General features: G+C 36.0%; 1 protein-coding gene across 1 annotated transcript; it reads left to right on the forward strand.

Annotated features, from left to right (window-relative positions):
- LOC110775652 (clathrin heavy chain 1) lies at window positions 1–15,255 on the forward strand. The gene is made up of 8 exons (XM_056830076.1): window positions 1–23; window positions 486–684; window positions 958–1,155; window positions 1,267–1,383; window positions 3,331–3,635; window positions 3,724–3,934; window positions 4,036–5,426; window positions 14,721–15,255. Exons 1-5 carry the CDS (start codon window positions 1–3, stop codon window positions 3,466–3,468), a joined length of 675 nt encoding a protein of 224 aa, XP_056686054.1. The 3' UTR covers window positions 3,469–3,635; window positions 3,724–3,934; window positions 4,036–5,426; window positions 14,721–15,255.
- The last annotated feature ends 824 nt before the right edge of the window (window positions 15,256–16,079 follow it).

Raw genomic sequence — 16,079 nt, forward strand, 5'->3', positions numbered from 1 at the left:
ATGAGTAGTCTTGACTTTTCTAGGTAATTTAATTCTATAGTCTAAAAGGTTCAGGAAATATGGTGGATTAGAGAAGAAGAGGGATGAAGAAAAGGAGAAACTGGAAAAGGGACGAAGAAGGAGAGAAAATTTGGGATTTTTTGTTTTTCTTTTAATTTTTTGATGGGGTTGAAGTTAATTTATTGGTGTTATTGTAAATTTGTAATTAAATCATCCTTTGTTTACCATGGTTAGTTTTATGGTCATTGTTGATAATAAATCCAAATATAAGGCTATTAATGATAATACACACAAATATAAGGCTATTAATGATATTAAGAAAAAAATTTGGCTACCATTGAGAAAGTGCAATTATATAGGGTCACCATTGAGAATTTCCCATTTTTTTTCGTCTTATTCTTAATAATAGTGCACACACTGTATTACCCTTGGTCATTTTGTTACACGTGTGTCTTAAGGTTCTTTCCTTCTTCCTTTTTCTGAAGTGGAAACTGGAACCCTTTCGTTTCTTCTCTCTCCTTCCTTCTTTCCTCTGCTATTCGTTATTTCCTTCCTCCTTTCACCTGGTTTTTCGATTTCTCCTTCCTCTTTCCGAATTGGATCTTTTTCTCTCTCCTCCAAGCGACTTCGATCTCTTCTGCTGCTTGCAACGATTGTTGTAGCAATTGCAATCCTTCTGCCCAGGTTTGTTTTATTCAATTTTCCCTGTCCATTTTCTTTCTTTTGATTTCATGATACTCTTTATGAATTTGTATGAATTAGGGATGGTTGTATCAATTTGTTTATGTTAATTTGTTAATTTATATGAATGTCTCATTATTGTTGAAGCATAGGTTGGAAATTTGTATGAATTTGTAAGAATTAGGGCTGATTGTATGAATGGCTCATTTTTTATGAGGTTGGTTTTATTGTGTTGCATCTCGTAATTCCTCACCTTGTTATTATTACTATTTGTAGAGTGTTCCTGTTCAATCTGGGAAAACACCACCATTGTTGCAATACATTGGAACATTGCTAACCAGAGGAAAACACAATGCCTTTGAGTCACTTGAATTATCTAAACTGGTTGTAAATCAGAATAAAAAGAATCTATTAGGGAATTTGTTGGAAGATGACAAGCTTGAATGTAGTGAGGAGCTTGGAGATCTTGTGAAGGTATACTTACTTTTTTTGTCCTTTATTTCGTCATTTGATGTCTATTTATTCCTTCTCTCTTTGAGGCAATGTCCTGTGCCTTTCTGATTTCTTATTTTTCTTTATATGCAGACAGTTGATACCGACCTTGCTCTCAAGATATACATCAAAGCTAAAGCGATTCCTAAAGTTGTAGCAGCATTTGCAGAGAGGAGAGAATTTGATAAGATTTTGATATATTCAAAGCAGGTTAGCTAACATTCTTTGTATAAGTAATGTAGAAAATATATCGTTAGTGTTAGTCTTGAGATTCTTTGGTGCCTTAATCTTTATCCCCAAGGGGAACAAATCAAACTTTACATATTAATACAAAATGGAGTATAGGACACTTTCATTTCTCAGTAAGTTGGTGATATGGAGTTTATTCTTATATATGCGTGTGTCATGTGATGTCTATTTGTTTGGTTGAGTGAGTGTTGTTTTTCTCCTTTAGAGATTTTAGAATTTTGTTATGCTTATTAGTCAATTTAGTTAAACCAATTATACCGGTGTCCATAGGACCCACCTTGTTGCGAACACGAATAGAGGTTGGACTTGTGAGGGAGAAAACCACTGGTCTTCTTTGATTTTTGGTTGACCAACAGAGGAGCAATAATTTTGGCCTTGACTTGAAGAAATCGTTTTTAATATTCTTCAAGATATAGAGTTTTTATTTGAAAACCCTAGATCTGATAATCGAATCATCAACTTGCATGGGAATATTATGGAACCTTCCGGCACTTACTGACTTATTTGTAATTCACCTGAGTATTTGCTTATTTTTGTGTACTGCAGGGGTAGTTATGATGTATTTCTGATATATTACATTATGGTTCATGTGTACTCATTTGAATAACCTCTAATACATGCAAGGTTGAATGAGATAATAACTTTAGGAGCCGACTTCTCACAATAATGGATCACCTGAATATTCGTGGATGGTTGATGGAGCTGGACTTTCTCCTGATGCATCCGGGTACCTACCTAAATTGGTATACATGTGATACCCAATCTGATGGACTTATGTTTTCCTATTTCACATCTCTTTCTTAGCTTTATGATAGATATTAAACTGTGTTTTATCGTTCTGTCATTAGAGTTATTAGACTAATTACTATTGATAACAAATGTGCTTCGTTCGAAAAATCTAGGAGTTTCCTGATAATGGGCTTATTCTTTGTAACTTTTTGTAATTTGCACCTACTGTTTTTTCGTTCTCCCAAGGTTTGTCTGAGCGGAGTTCCCACGCCTTTGGAATATCAGCTTTTAAATATTTTTATGTGTTCTAATTGTGTCTAAGTTAGGACATCTAATATTTGACTGCATATACGTGAAGAGATATCAGAGGAGTTGATTTTTGGAGTAGTTCTAACTGTATTTAAATTAGGAACATCTAATATTCGACTGTATGTATGTGAAATTGTGAAGGGGATACTTGAGGAGATGATTTTGGAAGTATACATGCCAATTTTCTTAATTTCTTAATTGCTTCTATGCAACTACTCCAATTTTCTTAATTGTGAAGGCTCTTTCTGACATCTGAAATTGTTTTTTCCTGCGTTTATTTTCCAATGGCTAAATCCAGTTTTAAGTGTATGGGATTTCATGATGAAAGCAACGTGAATATTAAATCAAGGTATCCGTATATTCTGGTGTATTGGTATGATAAATATTTGAGAGCAATTTCTGGATAAAATTGATCGCATAACAAGATTCTGCAGTACGTTTTATGTAACAGAAATTTTATTCTTAGCACATTTATAAGTTTCACTTTCTCATTGCATTCTGTATTGGATTATGTAGACTAACTTCATTATGTCTTTGCTAAAGAGAGAACTAGGGGAGAGGAAATGTTTATAGATATTTGTATAAAAAGTGTGGTATTCTGTCCTCAATCCGAAATATAGTTTTTTGCTTTTTAATTTTAACGACCTTAACTTTGTATGTCATACATCTTTGAACAACCCAACTTATAAGAGCATTTTGTCTCTTGCAGTCTTGAACTGTTGTTTGTTCTATATGTATGTGATTAGGTATTTTTATTATCTAAATAATTGTATTCAAATTTTTATGTTAAGCAATTTGGCATGGTGAAAATGTGTGACTGGTGGTAAAATGGCTGTTTTAGAACCAAGCTTATTTCTTTCATTTTTGCAGGCGGATGTTGACAACAATTTTACAATAGATTATGGCGAGTTTTTGGCTCCAATGCATCTAAATAAAGTTCGGAAAGATCATTACCTATTCGCCGCATTTTCATATTTTGATAAAGATGGGAGGAGCGTAGAAAGTTAAAATATGAAACACACAAAAAACCCATAAAAATCAAAATTTAAATCTCTAGACCTAGAAAGTTCGAGTGATTATCATGACATCTAATCTTGAGGTGGAGCATTTCCTCTCTGGATTCATGGGCAAGAGCACCATGGAGGCAGCTCAAGAGATCGAAAGTTATGGCACAGGTATTGATCTTTGAAACCAAAATATTTCTTAGTGTATTTCTTTAATGAGTAAATTTAAATATTAACAATGTTGCATTATTTTCGACAGCTGAGAAAACACTTACAGCCTGAACTGCTAAATCGTGTAGATGAAGTTATGATCTTTGATCCTCTATCACATGAGAAACTAAGGGTGGTTGCTAGGCTGCAGATGAAGGATGTGGCTAAACCTCTTGCTGAGAGGGGTATTACCTTGGCAGTCGCTGATGCTGCTCTAGATTATGTCTTAGCGGAGAGCTACGATCCAACAAGTAAATCTGGTGCCTTAATTTTATCCCTTCTTAAAATTTATTCCTTCTTCAACGGTATAAACTTTATTGTAAGTGTATGTACTAACTTCTAACTTCTTTCCCGTCATTAGGTTTATGGTGCAAGGCCTCTCAGGAGGTGGTTAGAAAAGAAGGTGGTTACAGAATTGTCAAAAATGCTCATTAAGGAGGAGATTGACAAGAACTCCACTGTCTTTATTGATTTCGGGATGGATGGCCTTGCTTATCGCGTTGAGAAAACTGGGGGAATGGTGGATGCTGCAACTGGACAGAGGGCAGAGGTCCTGATTCAAGTCCCCAACGGACAAAAGAGCAATGCCACTACTCAAGCTGCAAAGAAGTTAGAAATTGAGGTATTCCCTATTTTCTCTCCTCTCTCACTCTTTTAATAGGTTACAGATTCACCGTGTTTGATTTTTTTTTTTTTTTGGGCATTTGATCTGGATAATCAAGCTCTTATAAGCAATTTTGTTGCATCGCTTTGTCAGTTCATGTGTTGTGAAATGTGACAGAGGGAATCATTTCAGTGTCATGCGGTTGAGTTTCATAACCAAGAGGTGGAAATGTTATTTAGTAATCACTTTTCAATTCCAATTCTATTATGCCCTATATTTTTCTGTTGGTTTGATTTATATGATACAAAATATTGGTGCGCTTATGTTTTCTTTAATTATTAACTATTAGGAATCACCAGGTAATAGAATTTACTGAGTTTTATTGGCTTAGTTTTTGTACTTTAGCTATGCGTAAGTGTTATGTGTCCATCAAGATCTTTTTTGTGGCCTTGAGGGTTTATTCTAGATTCTTATGATATAATGTTATGGCATTCTATTTAAGGTATGAAATTTGGGGTCAATAATTAGTTGTTGTAATGTGTGACTGATATATAGAAGCCATGGAATTTGGGATTAAACTTGGGCTATGAAGCACAAGTGGTTGTTGCAACTTACTGCAGGGATAATAAAAATCCTTGAGTTGGGAACAAAGGCTACCGATTCACCATTTCACCATGATTTTGTGAGCGACTCACCATCTATATTTCTTCTTTTGCATATGGTATTTAGGTGGGATTTGGTTTTCGATATATATTTCAATTTTTTTGCTTACATTTTTTTTACTTCTTTTGGGTTGTTTTTTCTAAATTTGGATTTTTAATTCTAATTTTTGGAATTTCTAAATTGAGGTTTCAATTAGCTTTGTGAAATCTAGACCTTTAAATGAGTCTTTAAGTGTTTATGCTATAATTTGTCGAGATGATTTCGTTCCCTATAATTTGTTAGGATCTTTATGTGACACTAGCTTTAGAATTAATTTCTTTTTTGGGCTGTCATAACTCTTGCAATAAAAGAATTCTACTTCTACCTTACCTTTAATTAATGATTTACATCCGATCTGAGGGGATTTCTTATCTATCCAAGAATTAGGAACTGAGATTGCAGAACTTGAGAAGAAGAGAGATGAACTTGAAGCAGAACTGAAAAAGGTTTTGGTTGCTTTTTCTAATGCCTATCTATTATATGCTTTTAGTCTTTCCATGCACGGATCTTTGGTTCACTCCTCCTTGTCTTTGAATTTGTGTTTTCATTCCTTATTATATTTTGTAACTGTTTTACCCTGGCTTTTACTTGTGGAGTTGGGATTATTATTATTGTTGCACCATGACTTTTACATGTGTAGCTGATGAGGGCTATGCATGACATCTGTTAGTATGCAAAACTTGTAATCACCCAATTCTATGTGGGCTATTATTACACTTGTGGCTGTTGATTATGTGCGGGCTTAGTGAATTACTTTCTTCCTTTACTAGCTCTATGTACCCTGAAACACTTAAAGGCTCATTTAAAGGTCTAAATACCCAATGCAAGCTTTCATATTTAAATTGGTTTAAGATATATATATATATATATATATATATATATATATATATATATTTGCACTCAAATGAGAATGAGCCTTAAAATGAGAAGATATCTGGACCATTTAAATCAACCGTTAGGATTAGACTAGATTCTTTTATTTTTCTCCCGATTTTTTATATTCCCGTAGTACTTATGGGACCATTCTCTCTTTCCTCTTAGAAAAATCAAACGTCTTGCAATGGAGCCTTTCGTCAGTTTGTTGGAAAAGAATGCCCTGGAAGAGGACGAAGAGGATGACATTGTTACAAAGTTTTTTTTTTTTTTTGAAGGATGTTACAAATTAGTTTGGTATGAAGTAAACCTTCTCTTTTGTGAACCATTTGCTAAGCTAGGATACTTGTAATTTTTTTTAACATAAAACGGAGACAATTTTATTATTTAGGACTCAAGTCCATCATTAAGTTTGTTACAAAAGGGGTCACACCAAAAACTTACAACCCATCTATACACACAACAAACTTGTTTATCCATGAAGTTTCGCAAAATAATAGGTATTGACTCCATGCTACTCCAGCCGAAACTTGAAAAACCGCAAAATATAGTTGTTTTATCCAAACTGGAGAGCTTCAACTTCCAACTATCTTCATTCCTTCCTGGTGGAGACTTCAGTCTCCTTAGTAACATCAGCACTGTGACTTGCATGTAACTCCACAGTCCCACCTTCAGTGTCTCTATTCCCCATTGGTACATCAGCAGGGATTGAACCAAACATAATTTGAGTAGTACTAGCACTTAAAGCAGAAGTTGTTCCTGAGTTGGCCTCTAAATCGATGACTTGTGGAGGTTCTCCTTCAGTAGCAAAAGTTCTGACCAGACCTTGTAAATCACCATGGTACGCAACTCTAGTAAAAGGAGGAGCATCCGCGAAAACTTTATGCCCCACAGCCATAGAGATAGAGTAAGCAGCTAAACAGTGAGCAACCAAATTTCTTGCACGAGGGATATGATGTATAGTGAGAGAGGTGAATCTTTGCATCAGACTAGCAACATCATTGAGGACAGGAGATAATTCATGATGTGAGTGATCATCCAAACTGTTGAGCATCTTCATTAAGGACAAAGCATCTGTTTCCAATTCCAATTTATCTACCTTGTATTCGATTGCCATGATCAGACCCTCCCTAATAGCAAACAGTTCAGCAGCAAGGGGAGTGGAAGCATTGAACTTACTGGAGAAACCCATGAACCAGGTTCCAGAAGATCTTCTAAATACACCACCTCCTCCAGCAATAGTATGAGCAGTCCAAGCTCCATCAGTATTCAGCTTCAAATAGCCAGACGCTGGAGCAGTCCAAACATGCTTGGCACGAGTCAGTAATCTCATTGGAGCCTTTCCTTTATCCTGCAAAATGGTAGAAGTAGAAATCCAATCCACATAAAAACTGTTATAAACGGAAAAAGGTTTTATCATTTTTTGATCAAACACAGCCCTGTTGCGAGATTTCCAAATATGCCATATGCCAACAACAAAAATCACTTTCCAGTTCATATCCTGTTTTAAATTAAGAGACAACCAGTCCAACCAACCAGCATGAAAAAAGGTTGACAAATCCAAACCTTTAGGAGCTGATAATCTTTGAAAAACAAAGTTCCAAAAAATACTGGATTCCCAACAATCTCTAAACAGATGTAGGTGAGATTCAGATTGATTTTGACATCTGCAACAGATTGGGGAAATGAAATCTAAAATATTAGAAAGTTTTTGAGCTACAGGGAGAATTTCATGACAACAATTCCAGAAAAGCATTTTGTATTTAAAGGGAGCTTTAATCTTCCACAAACCTTTCCAAGGGAAAACAACTGAATTCACAACAGATTGGGAGGCTAAATTTGTTTGAAGAGAATAAGCTGATTTAATAGTAAATGATCCGTTTTCAGAATATTTCCATCTAATAAAATCCTCTTGATCCTCATTCACAGATAACGGAGTGGAAAGACTTAAATCACACAAATCAGAAGGAATAATATGCCTGACATTATCAAGATACCATTTCCCATTTCTAATTATGTTACTTACATACCAATGGGCCTTCGACTCCGGAATATCTTTTTCAATTAATTTATAAAGAGGGCCCGAACCAACCCAATGATGATACCACAACGAAGTGGTCCTCCCATTTCCTATTCCTATTATTAACCCTTTTTGAAGGAGAGCCCTACCATGCAGGATGTCCCGCCATATAGGAGAATTATACGCATGAGGAATACAATCAAATAAATTAGTACGATTTAGATACTTGTCCTTAAAAAGACGAACCCAAAGCTTATCCGGACTAGTCAACATTTTCCAACAAAGTTTAGCCATAAAAGCAATGTTCCAATCCTTAAGTCTTCTTATGCCAAGCCCCCCCAATCCCATAGGTCTAGTAATATTCCTCCAAGAAGTTCTGGAAATATAACGAGATCGATCAACTTTATTCCAAAGAAACTGCTTGCAATTTCTTTCAATATTCTTTATAACCATAGATGGTAGAACAGAGGTCTGCATAGAATACAAGGGATACGTATTGAGAACTGATTTAATTAAAGTACATCGACCAGCCATGTTTAATAATTTACTTTGCCATCCCCTAACCCTATCTAAGGTCTTATCCAGCAGGCCCAAGAAATTTGAAATTTTCAGTTTATGGGGTCTTATATCCACTCCCAGATATTTACCAAAACAAGAGGTAGTTTTTAAACTATAAGAGGAAGCTATAGAACTACGAACTTGATGACACATTTTTGCAGGAAAAATCAGGGAAGATTTATTTATGTTAATACTAAGACCCGATAAGGCACTAAATTTATTAAGAGTATGCATAATTACAGACATGTTAGAATTAGTAGCTCCTCCAAATTAGAACACATCATCAGCATAGAAAACATGGGAAATTGAAACTGAAGAAGAGATTTTAAGTGGTTTCCAGGTCCCATTATTTACCTCCTCCTCAATTAAGGTTGAAAGCCTATTTAAACATAACACAAAAATATAAGAAGACAATGGATCTCCTTGTCTTATTCCCCTAGATGGAGTAAAATCATTAGTAATTTTCCCATTCCATAAAACTGAAATTGTAGGAGTAGTGATGCAACACATGATGAGATTAACAAGATTATTAGGGAATTGGAAACCAATTAGGGTATCCCGAATGAAACTCCACTCAAGACTATCATAAGCTTTAGAGAGATCCAATTTTAAAGCCATGATGTTTTTTCCTTTCTTGCACTTATGAAACATATGAGCTACTTCCTTTACTAAAATTACGTTATCCTCAATACCACGACCTTTGATAAAGCTTGATTGAAAAGGACTGATAATTTTATCCAATAGTGGTCTTAGACGGGACGAAATAATTTTAGTAATAAGCTTATACACAGTATTACACAAACCTATTGGTCTAAAATCAGACATAGATTCCGGATTGTCACATTTTGGAACCAAAGTAATAAATGACTTATTAATATCTACTGGAATAGAACTGCTAATAAAACAAGACTCACAAAACCTGAAAAGAGAATCTCCTATGACATCCCAATATTTTTGGAAAAAGACAGGTTGTATTCCATCCGGTCCAGGACATTTAATAGGATCCATCAAACACAAATTGAGGTGAACCTCTTCTTTAGATAAATCCCTATTCAAAGTCACAATATCAATCTCTGAGAGAACAACGGGGAATTGCAGTTTAATACTTCTCCTACTGGTCAGGTGAGTGGTTTGGAACAGGAACTTAAAGTGATTTCTTGCTAAGGTTTTTAACTCCTGCTGATCAGTGATCCAATGTCCTTCTAAATCTTTTAAAGCCAGAACCTTTCCTCTACTCTTCCTAATCTTTGCCAAAATATGGAAATATTTTGTATTATAATCACCAAATTTTCTCCAATTGATGCCCGCTTTTTGAGCCCAAATTATTCTTTCCTTCTTAAAGATATCATTTAACTGAAATAATAACTCCTTTTCCAGATTAACCAAAAACCCAGAATAATTATTAGCTAGGGATTTTTGGATTCCATCAATACGAGCAATCAGTTTACGTTTTTTCACATTTAAATTCCCAAAAATATTATGCACCCAACCTCCAATATTAGCTAGGAAATTATCCCTACCCATAATAAAATTATTAGAGGTATTACTCCAAACATTCGAAAAAAAATCCTTAAAATCAGGGTGCTCCATCCACGCCTCCTTACATCTAAATGGAAAAGGACCCTTCATTCTAGGATTGTCCAAAGAAATAATAATCGGGGCATGATCTGAATGAGTTCTAGGGAGATGACTTACCTTGGTATGAGGGAATTGCTCCAACCAGCTCGCATTGAACAAGGCACGATCCAATCTTTCCTTGATCATGTCAGCTCCATCTCTCGAATTTGTCCAAGTGTATGGGTTTCCATTAAAACCCAAATCCACAAGGCCAGCAGCATTAATGAAACTTTGAAGGTCTTGACACTGAGAAGGCCTGAAAGCCCTACCCCCCTTTTTATCAGCTTGAGAGATGACCTCATTAAAGTCACCCATTACCATCCACGGAGTTTGAGAAGGTGGAAGGTTATCTTGAAGATTTCTCCAATTTTCATGCCTAAGTCTTGGAGAATTTGAAGCATGCATACCCGTGACCAAAACCTCAGAAGAAACATTTTGAAAGTGGAACAAAGCATGAAATTGGTTAACTTCAGCCGTATACATCACCAGATCAACCACCTTTTTCCAAAATAGCCAAATACCACCACGCTTTCCATTAGGAGAATGGCCTTGAAAGCATCAAACCTTAGGAACTGCATGACCTCCCTTGCTCGATCTTCACCACATTTTGTTTCCAGCAAAACCAGAACAGCTGGATATTGAGAATCAATAACTTCCCATGCATGGGGCAGAAAACCATCCTTAGTAGCTCCACGAACATTCCAGATACCAATTTTCATTGAAAGATTTGGAAGGGGACGCTGAACCGTCACTTTTGGAGCATCCATAGGGCCCGCATTAAGAGGAAGATAAAACTCCTCCCAGTCCTTCCATTCCTCCGTGATTCCCATCATTCCCAGATCCTCCAGCCGAATTGGAGTTAAGTACGTGAATATTCGAAGTGGTTCCATGAGTTTCTGATAATAAGTTGCCTGGATCTGAACCCCCACCACCTCCTGTTGAGTGATATACGTGGCTATATGGCGAAGAGGATGCCCCATATCTCTTCCTTCTGTTACGAACAATAAGGGAATGTGCTTGTCCTCTTTTAGTTCCACCGGTTTCCGATGCATGCTCAGATTCGGGGGATTGAAATCCAGACTTGCTCCCGTCAATGGTGGTCTGATTGATGGTCTTGGTGATGATGGAATCAACAACTCCAACCTTGGTCGAATTTGCTGCCTCTGGATTTGAATTTCCTCCCTTTGTTGAAGCGTCTCCAACAAACCTATTGGTTCCTTCAGCTCCGACTGTGGTGGACATGGTGCCCTCACTGTCGCACATAAGTTCATCGACGGCTGGGTTGGAAATAGATTTAAAGTTTCCGACTGAACATTCGAACCCAAGGATGTTCTTGTCTCCGATGGCGGCTTGGATTCCCTCCCCTGAGCTAGACGGGGTCCCCTCTGAACCCAAGCTTGTCTTGGTCGACGCTGATAGGAGCGACGAGGTGGTTGGGATTGCATGCATGAGTTCCTTTTGGGTGGATTGTTCTCCATTGGGAGAGGAATTGGAAGGAGGAGTAGAACTGAGAGAATGAGAAGAAGAGAGAGAATGTGATTGAGAAGACGGAGGTAAGAAGTGTTGTTAACCGTACTTAAATTTACCAACTCGGGTAAGGTGACGTCTGTTGATATTTCATTAACTGCCAAGTGTTGGGAATCAGCAGCCAAGTGGCTCGAGACCCCCAACCTACTCCTGTTCCCACTTATATCCTTGCTTCCTTCAGAAGCTGTATTAGTAACATGATTAATTGAATCTCGGGGCTTTAAAACTGAATCAATGTTACTTAGCTTTAATTGGTCAGACCGATTACTCTTAATTATATCAACCCTAGAGCTGTCGTGAGCACTTATACCACTTCCCATAACACCCAGTGATCTTTTGTAATCATTAATACGCTTATTTGTAACTAAACTACCATTATTAGATTTTCCTTTTTTATTATCCATGCGTGACCGAGAAGCCTTTTTAGTTTGGACTAACGTCCATGGGCCATAAGCATCCATATTATTATCTTCAATAACATTTTTACTTATGACCTTATCCTCCCCTTCCTTTTCCTTAATAATGGAGCCCAAGGGATCAGGAATACTAATGTCGTTGTTAAACTGTTCCATTACATCATTACCCATAGAACATACCTTAAGACCTGTATTAGAGGGATCCAATTGAACACAGTTGGCCTTCAAATGCCCTATTTTACCACATCCAAAACAAAGCATCGAAATATTCTCATACACTAACGCTTGCCACGCACCCCCTACCCAAACCTTAGTGACTAAGGGTTTCCTAAGATCAATTTCAACACAAACTCTGGCATAACAAGCTCTAGATATTCTATCAGTGGCATAATCAACTCTAATTGGTTTTCCAGCCATTTTTGCAATTTCAAAGAGAGCATCTTTTTCATAATACTCCACCGGGAGTTCCTCGATACGAATCCAAACAGACATAGTATCAAAGGAATTAAGAGATGGACGGAAATTTGGTTTCCAAGTGGACAACATCAGGTAATGATCTAAGATAAACCAAGGTCCCCCAAATAGAGCTTTTTCATAATCATCAAGCTGAGAAAATCGATATAAATAAACATTCTTACCCAAATCAATGATCTCCATATCTCCTTTTGGTCTCCACATCGCTCTGACTCTTTGCTCCATGAAACCAGGTCTAATATTTAAACCCAGACATTTGCCCATCAGTGTCATCTTCCATGGTGATCTTAGCTTATCCAAGGTTATTTTGCTAAATTGAACTGCTAATGACTTTTCCGGAGCAAGTTCCTCAATCTCATCCCATTCTTTCGAAGTGGAGATTATTTTCCTAGCCTCCGAAAACCATTGGGTAGAAGACGCAACCACCTCTCTGAAACTTAGACTTACTCCCTTATTAGTGGGAGAAGAAGACTGTTCATTACTATCTATCATGGTACTATCCTTAATTGGAGGAGAAGGAAGATTAACTTCCCCCTCCATGATACAAACAGGAAGTAGAAAGCAACTTTGCTACGAGTCCAACTTTCTCTCTCTCTAACTTTCTCTCTCTCTAACTTCTCTATGTGCTATAAGGGAGTGCTAGGATACTTGTAAACTATCTTGTATTTGCACCTAAGTTCTAGATGGCCCTTGGATTGCTTGCCGACAGGACAAGAGGCTTATGAACCCGATCCTTTTTACAGCAAATACCTCTTAAATATTGTCAAGGAAACTCTCATACTTTCATAATGTAATATGCATTGTAATTGTTTGACTCCGTGATAACTTGCTGATGTTTTGTCAATCTATTAGTCCATTTGGATATTTTATTGAGATTTGTGTTTGTTCCGTTTTAGTACAAACATTTCGTAGCAGTTATGCGCCTAAGGCAATGAATACAACTAATTAATAGAGTTCGTATATGATATTAAGTTAGATATAGATACCTTATGGAGGAGCAGATTATCATACAGAGTCCCTTTAAAATGCATTAACGTCCTATTGCAAGTTTTTTTTGGTGCGAAAAAATTACAAATGGGGGCGGGGGGATTCGAACCTGAAACCTATTGCAAGTTGATTGCATGTTACACATTTAGAAGGTGATTCTCGGGTTTTAGGAGGATGTATTAAAAATTTAAAATCAAGATTAAGTCTAAGTACATACTTAAAATAATTCAAAATAAAATAACGGAGTTCTCTATTTTTTTGTTGCAATTCAAACAAGTAATTTTCATAAATTAATTTCGCGTAATATGTTATCTTAATTTCACTAATTATATAAACCAAAACAACCCATCATAATTTCATGAAAAAAGATTTTGCTAACTTGGGGGACGTCGCTCATTGAGATTCCAATATTAACACTGCTGATCATTACAGTGGTCATAATTGTAATATGTGCAAATAGAGTCGAAGCAGATGTTAACAACGAAGGGTAGGGACAAAAGTCCTATTTCAGATGTGATATTGAGGGTATCAAGAGTATGTTAGCACCTGTTACGGCTCTGAATGTTACTCCCATGGCAGCATACTGCAGTGATGCACATGTAAGTATATGTAGTGACAACCCATATGTACCAGATTGTAGTAACTGGTGTCTACCTATGGTGCCAGATATGTGGAATGAAATCATATTCACTTACCTTCTGCACAAAGATCAAATTTCCCTACAACGACAAACAAAGTACAAATGCCTTCCAAGTTCTTTTTCTTTGCTATTTCCTGTTCTGGAACTGGTAATATAGATTGAAAATTGCAGTCATCTGAAGTTTTCCTTACTAATAAAATTGCAACGTTTCTAGGAGTATTTTTCTGAGTTGTGCCTTCATATTTTGTCTTTCTATTTTGACCTTAACACTTGGAAGTACTTAGAAGTACAAAGATGGGTATTTGAGTTGTGGCTTCTGTTCTATGCGAATCCAAAAGCTGTGACAAATGAGAAAGATATGTATGACAGTCAACTGTTTGTTTTGAGGGAGAGGCATCTGTCAATTATTTAATATGAAGTGTCAAACTGCATGTCATTATTGTCAATTTGTCATAACCTATACCGAGATTCTTATCATGGGTATTTCTTATGTCGGAGTTTAAAGTTTCTAGCATCGATTCTGTAGATTTTCCTGCTTGACATGAGAAACCGTTTTTGAATTCTGGGGTTAATCGTCTGCATTTCTCATATATGCAATGTCTGATTGATACACGTTTTCATTCCTCAGATTTGGAGGGAGACATGCGGTCTTAGTGGAAAGCAGGACGATTTCTTGCTCTTGTATGACCAAATTGCTATATGTCTATTTGATGGTTATGAACTTCTGATCCTGTAATGGAAATAAACATCATAGATCTTTGCTTCTTCGACATGTGCCATATCCAAATATATGGAGCTTTAATAGAACCTTGGCATTCGAATGGAGCCTTACTGATATGTCATTTTCTGTGAGTTTAGAGAAAGGACAAGAATGTGAAGGGGGGGGGGGGGGGGAGGGAAGGGAAGGGGAAGCAGATCTATCGTTCTCTCTGCAATGTTTCAATTTTGTTTAGGCTGTAATCAGTTGAAAAAATGTTGTATTTTTCAAGATTTTTAGAATCATTGGATGTATAATGATTTATTGATGATTGTTTTAGTAAGAATGATACTTCGTATATGTTTCCCTTGAATTAGGGCGAAAAATGTAATTTGGTTTGTAGGTAAACAACTTTCAAAATGGTTATGAAATGTCAATTTTGTAGTTAAGTACTCTTTATTTTTCATACTTAGTTATTATATGAATCATAATTTCACAGCACAAAATTACTAATTATGGGGGACGATGAGCATGTACTACATATCACTCCTACTTTATCTATCTATTTATGATTTTTTTTTCTAGCACTTTTCATAAATTTGTAATTGCTTTTATTTTACGTAATATATTTACAAGACAGTTTTGTATATCTTGGAGGACTCGCGCACAGTCCAACAACTAGTATAATAAAAATATCAATTTGGAAATTTGGAAAATGTAATTTGGTTTGTAGGTAAACAACTTTCAAAATGGTTATGAAATGTCAATTTTGTAGTTAAGTACTCTTTATTTTTCATACTTAGTAATTATATGAATCATAATTTCACAGCACAAAATTACTAATTATGGGGGACGATGAGCATGTACTACATATCACTCCTACTTTATCTATCTATTTATGATTTTTTTTTCTAGCACTTTTCATAAATTTGTAATTGCTTTTATTTTACGTAATATATTTACAAGACAGTTTTGTATATCTTGGAGGACTCGCGCACAGTCCAACAACTAGTATAATAAAAATATCAATTTGGAAATTACGGTAATTAAATTGTTTACTTCGTATCTTCAATTTCAAGTGGCAAAAACAAGTTTGGGGTGTTGGTGGTTGATTTATCTACCATATCACCGATTCCGGTAACTTCTCCAATTACATCTGTAAACATATAAATATGAAGATTAAAAAATCAAACTAAATGAACCATATATGCGAAAAAAATTATATCCTTTCAAAAAATATATATGCGAAAAAAATATGTCAAAAATCATACCAACTAAAATGGTGTCATC

Source organism: Spinacia oleracea, chromosome 5, assembly GCF_020520425.1.
Source record: "Spinacia oleracea cultivar Varoflay chromosome 5, BTI_SOV_V1, whole genome shotgun sequence".
Taxonomy (NCBI): Eukaryota; Viridiplantae; Streptophyta; class Magnoliopsida; order Caryophyllales; family Amaranthaceae; genus Spinacia; species Spinacia oleracea.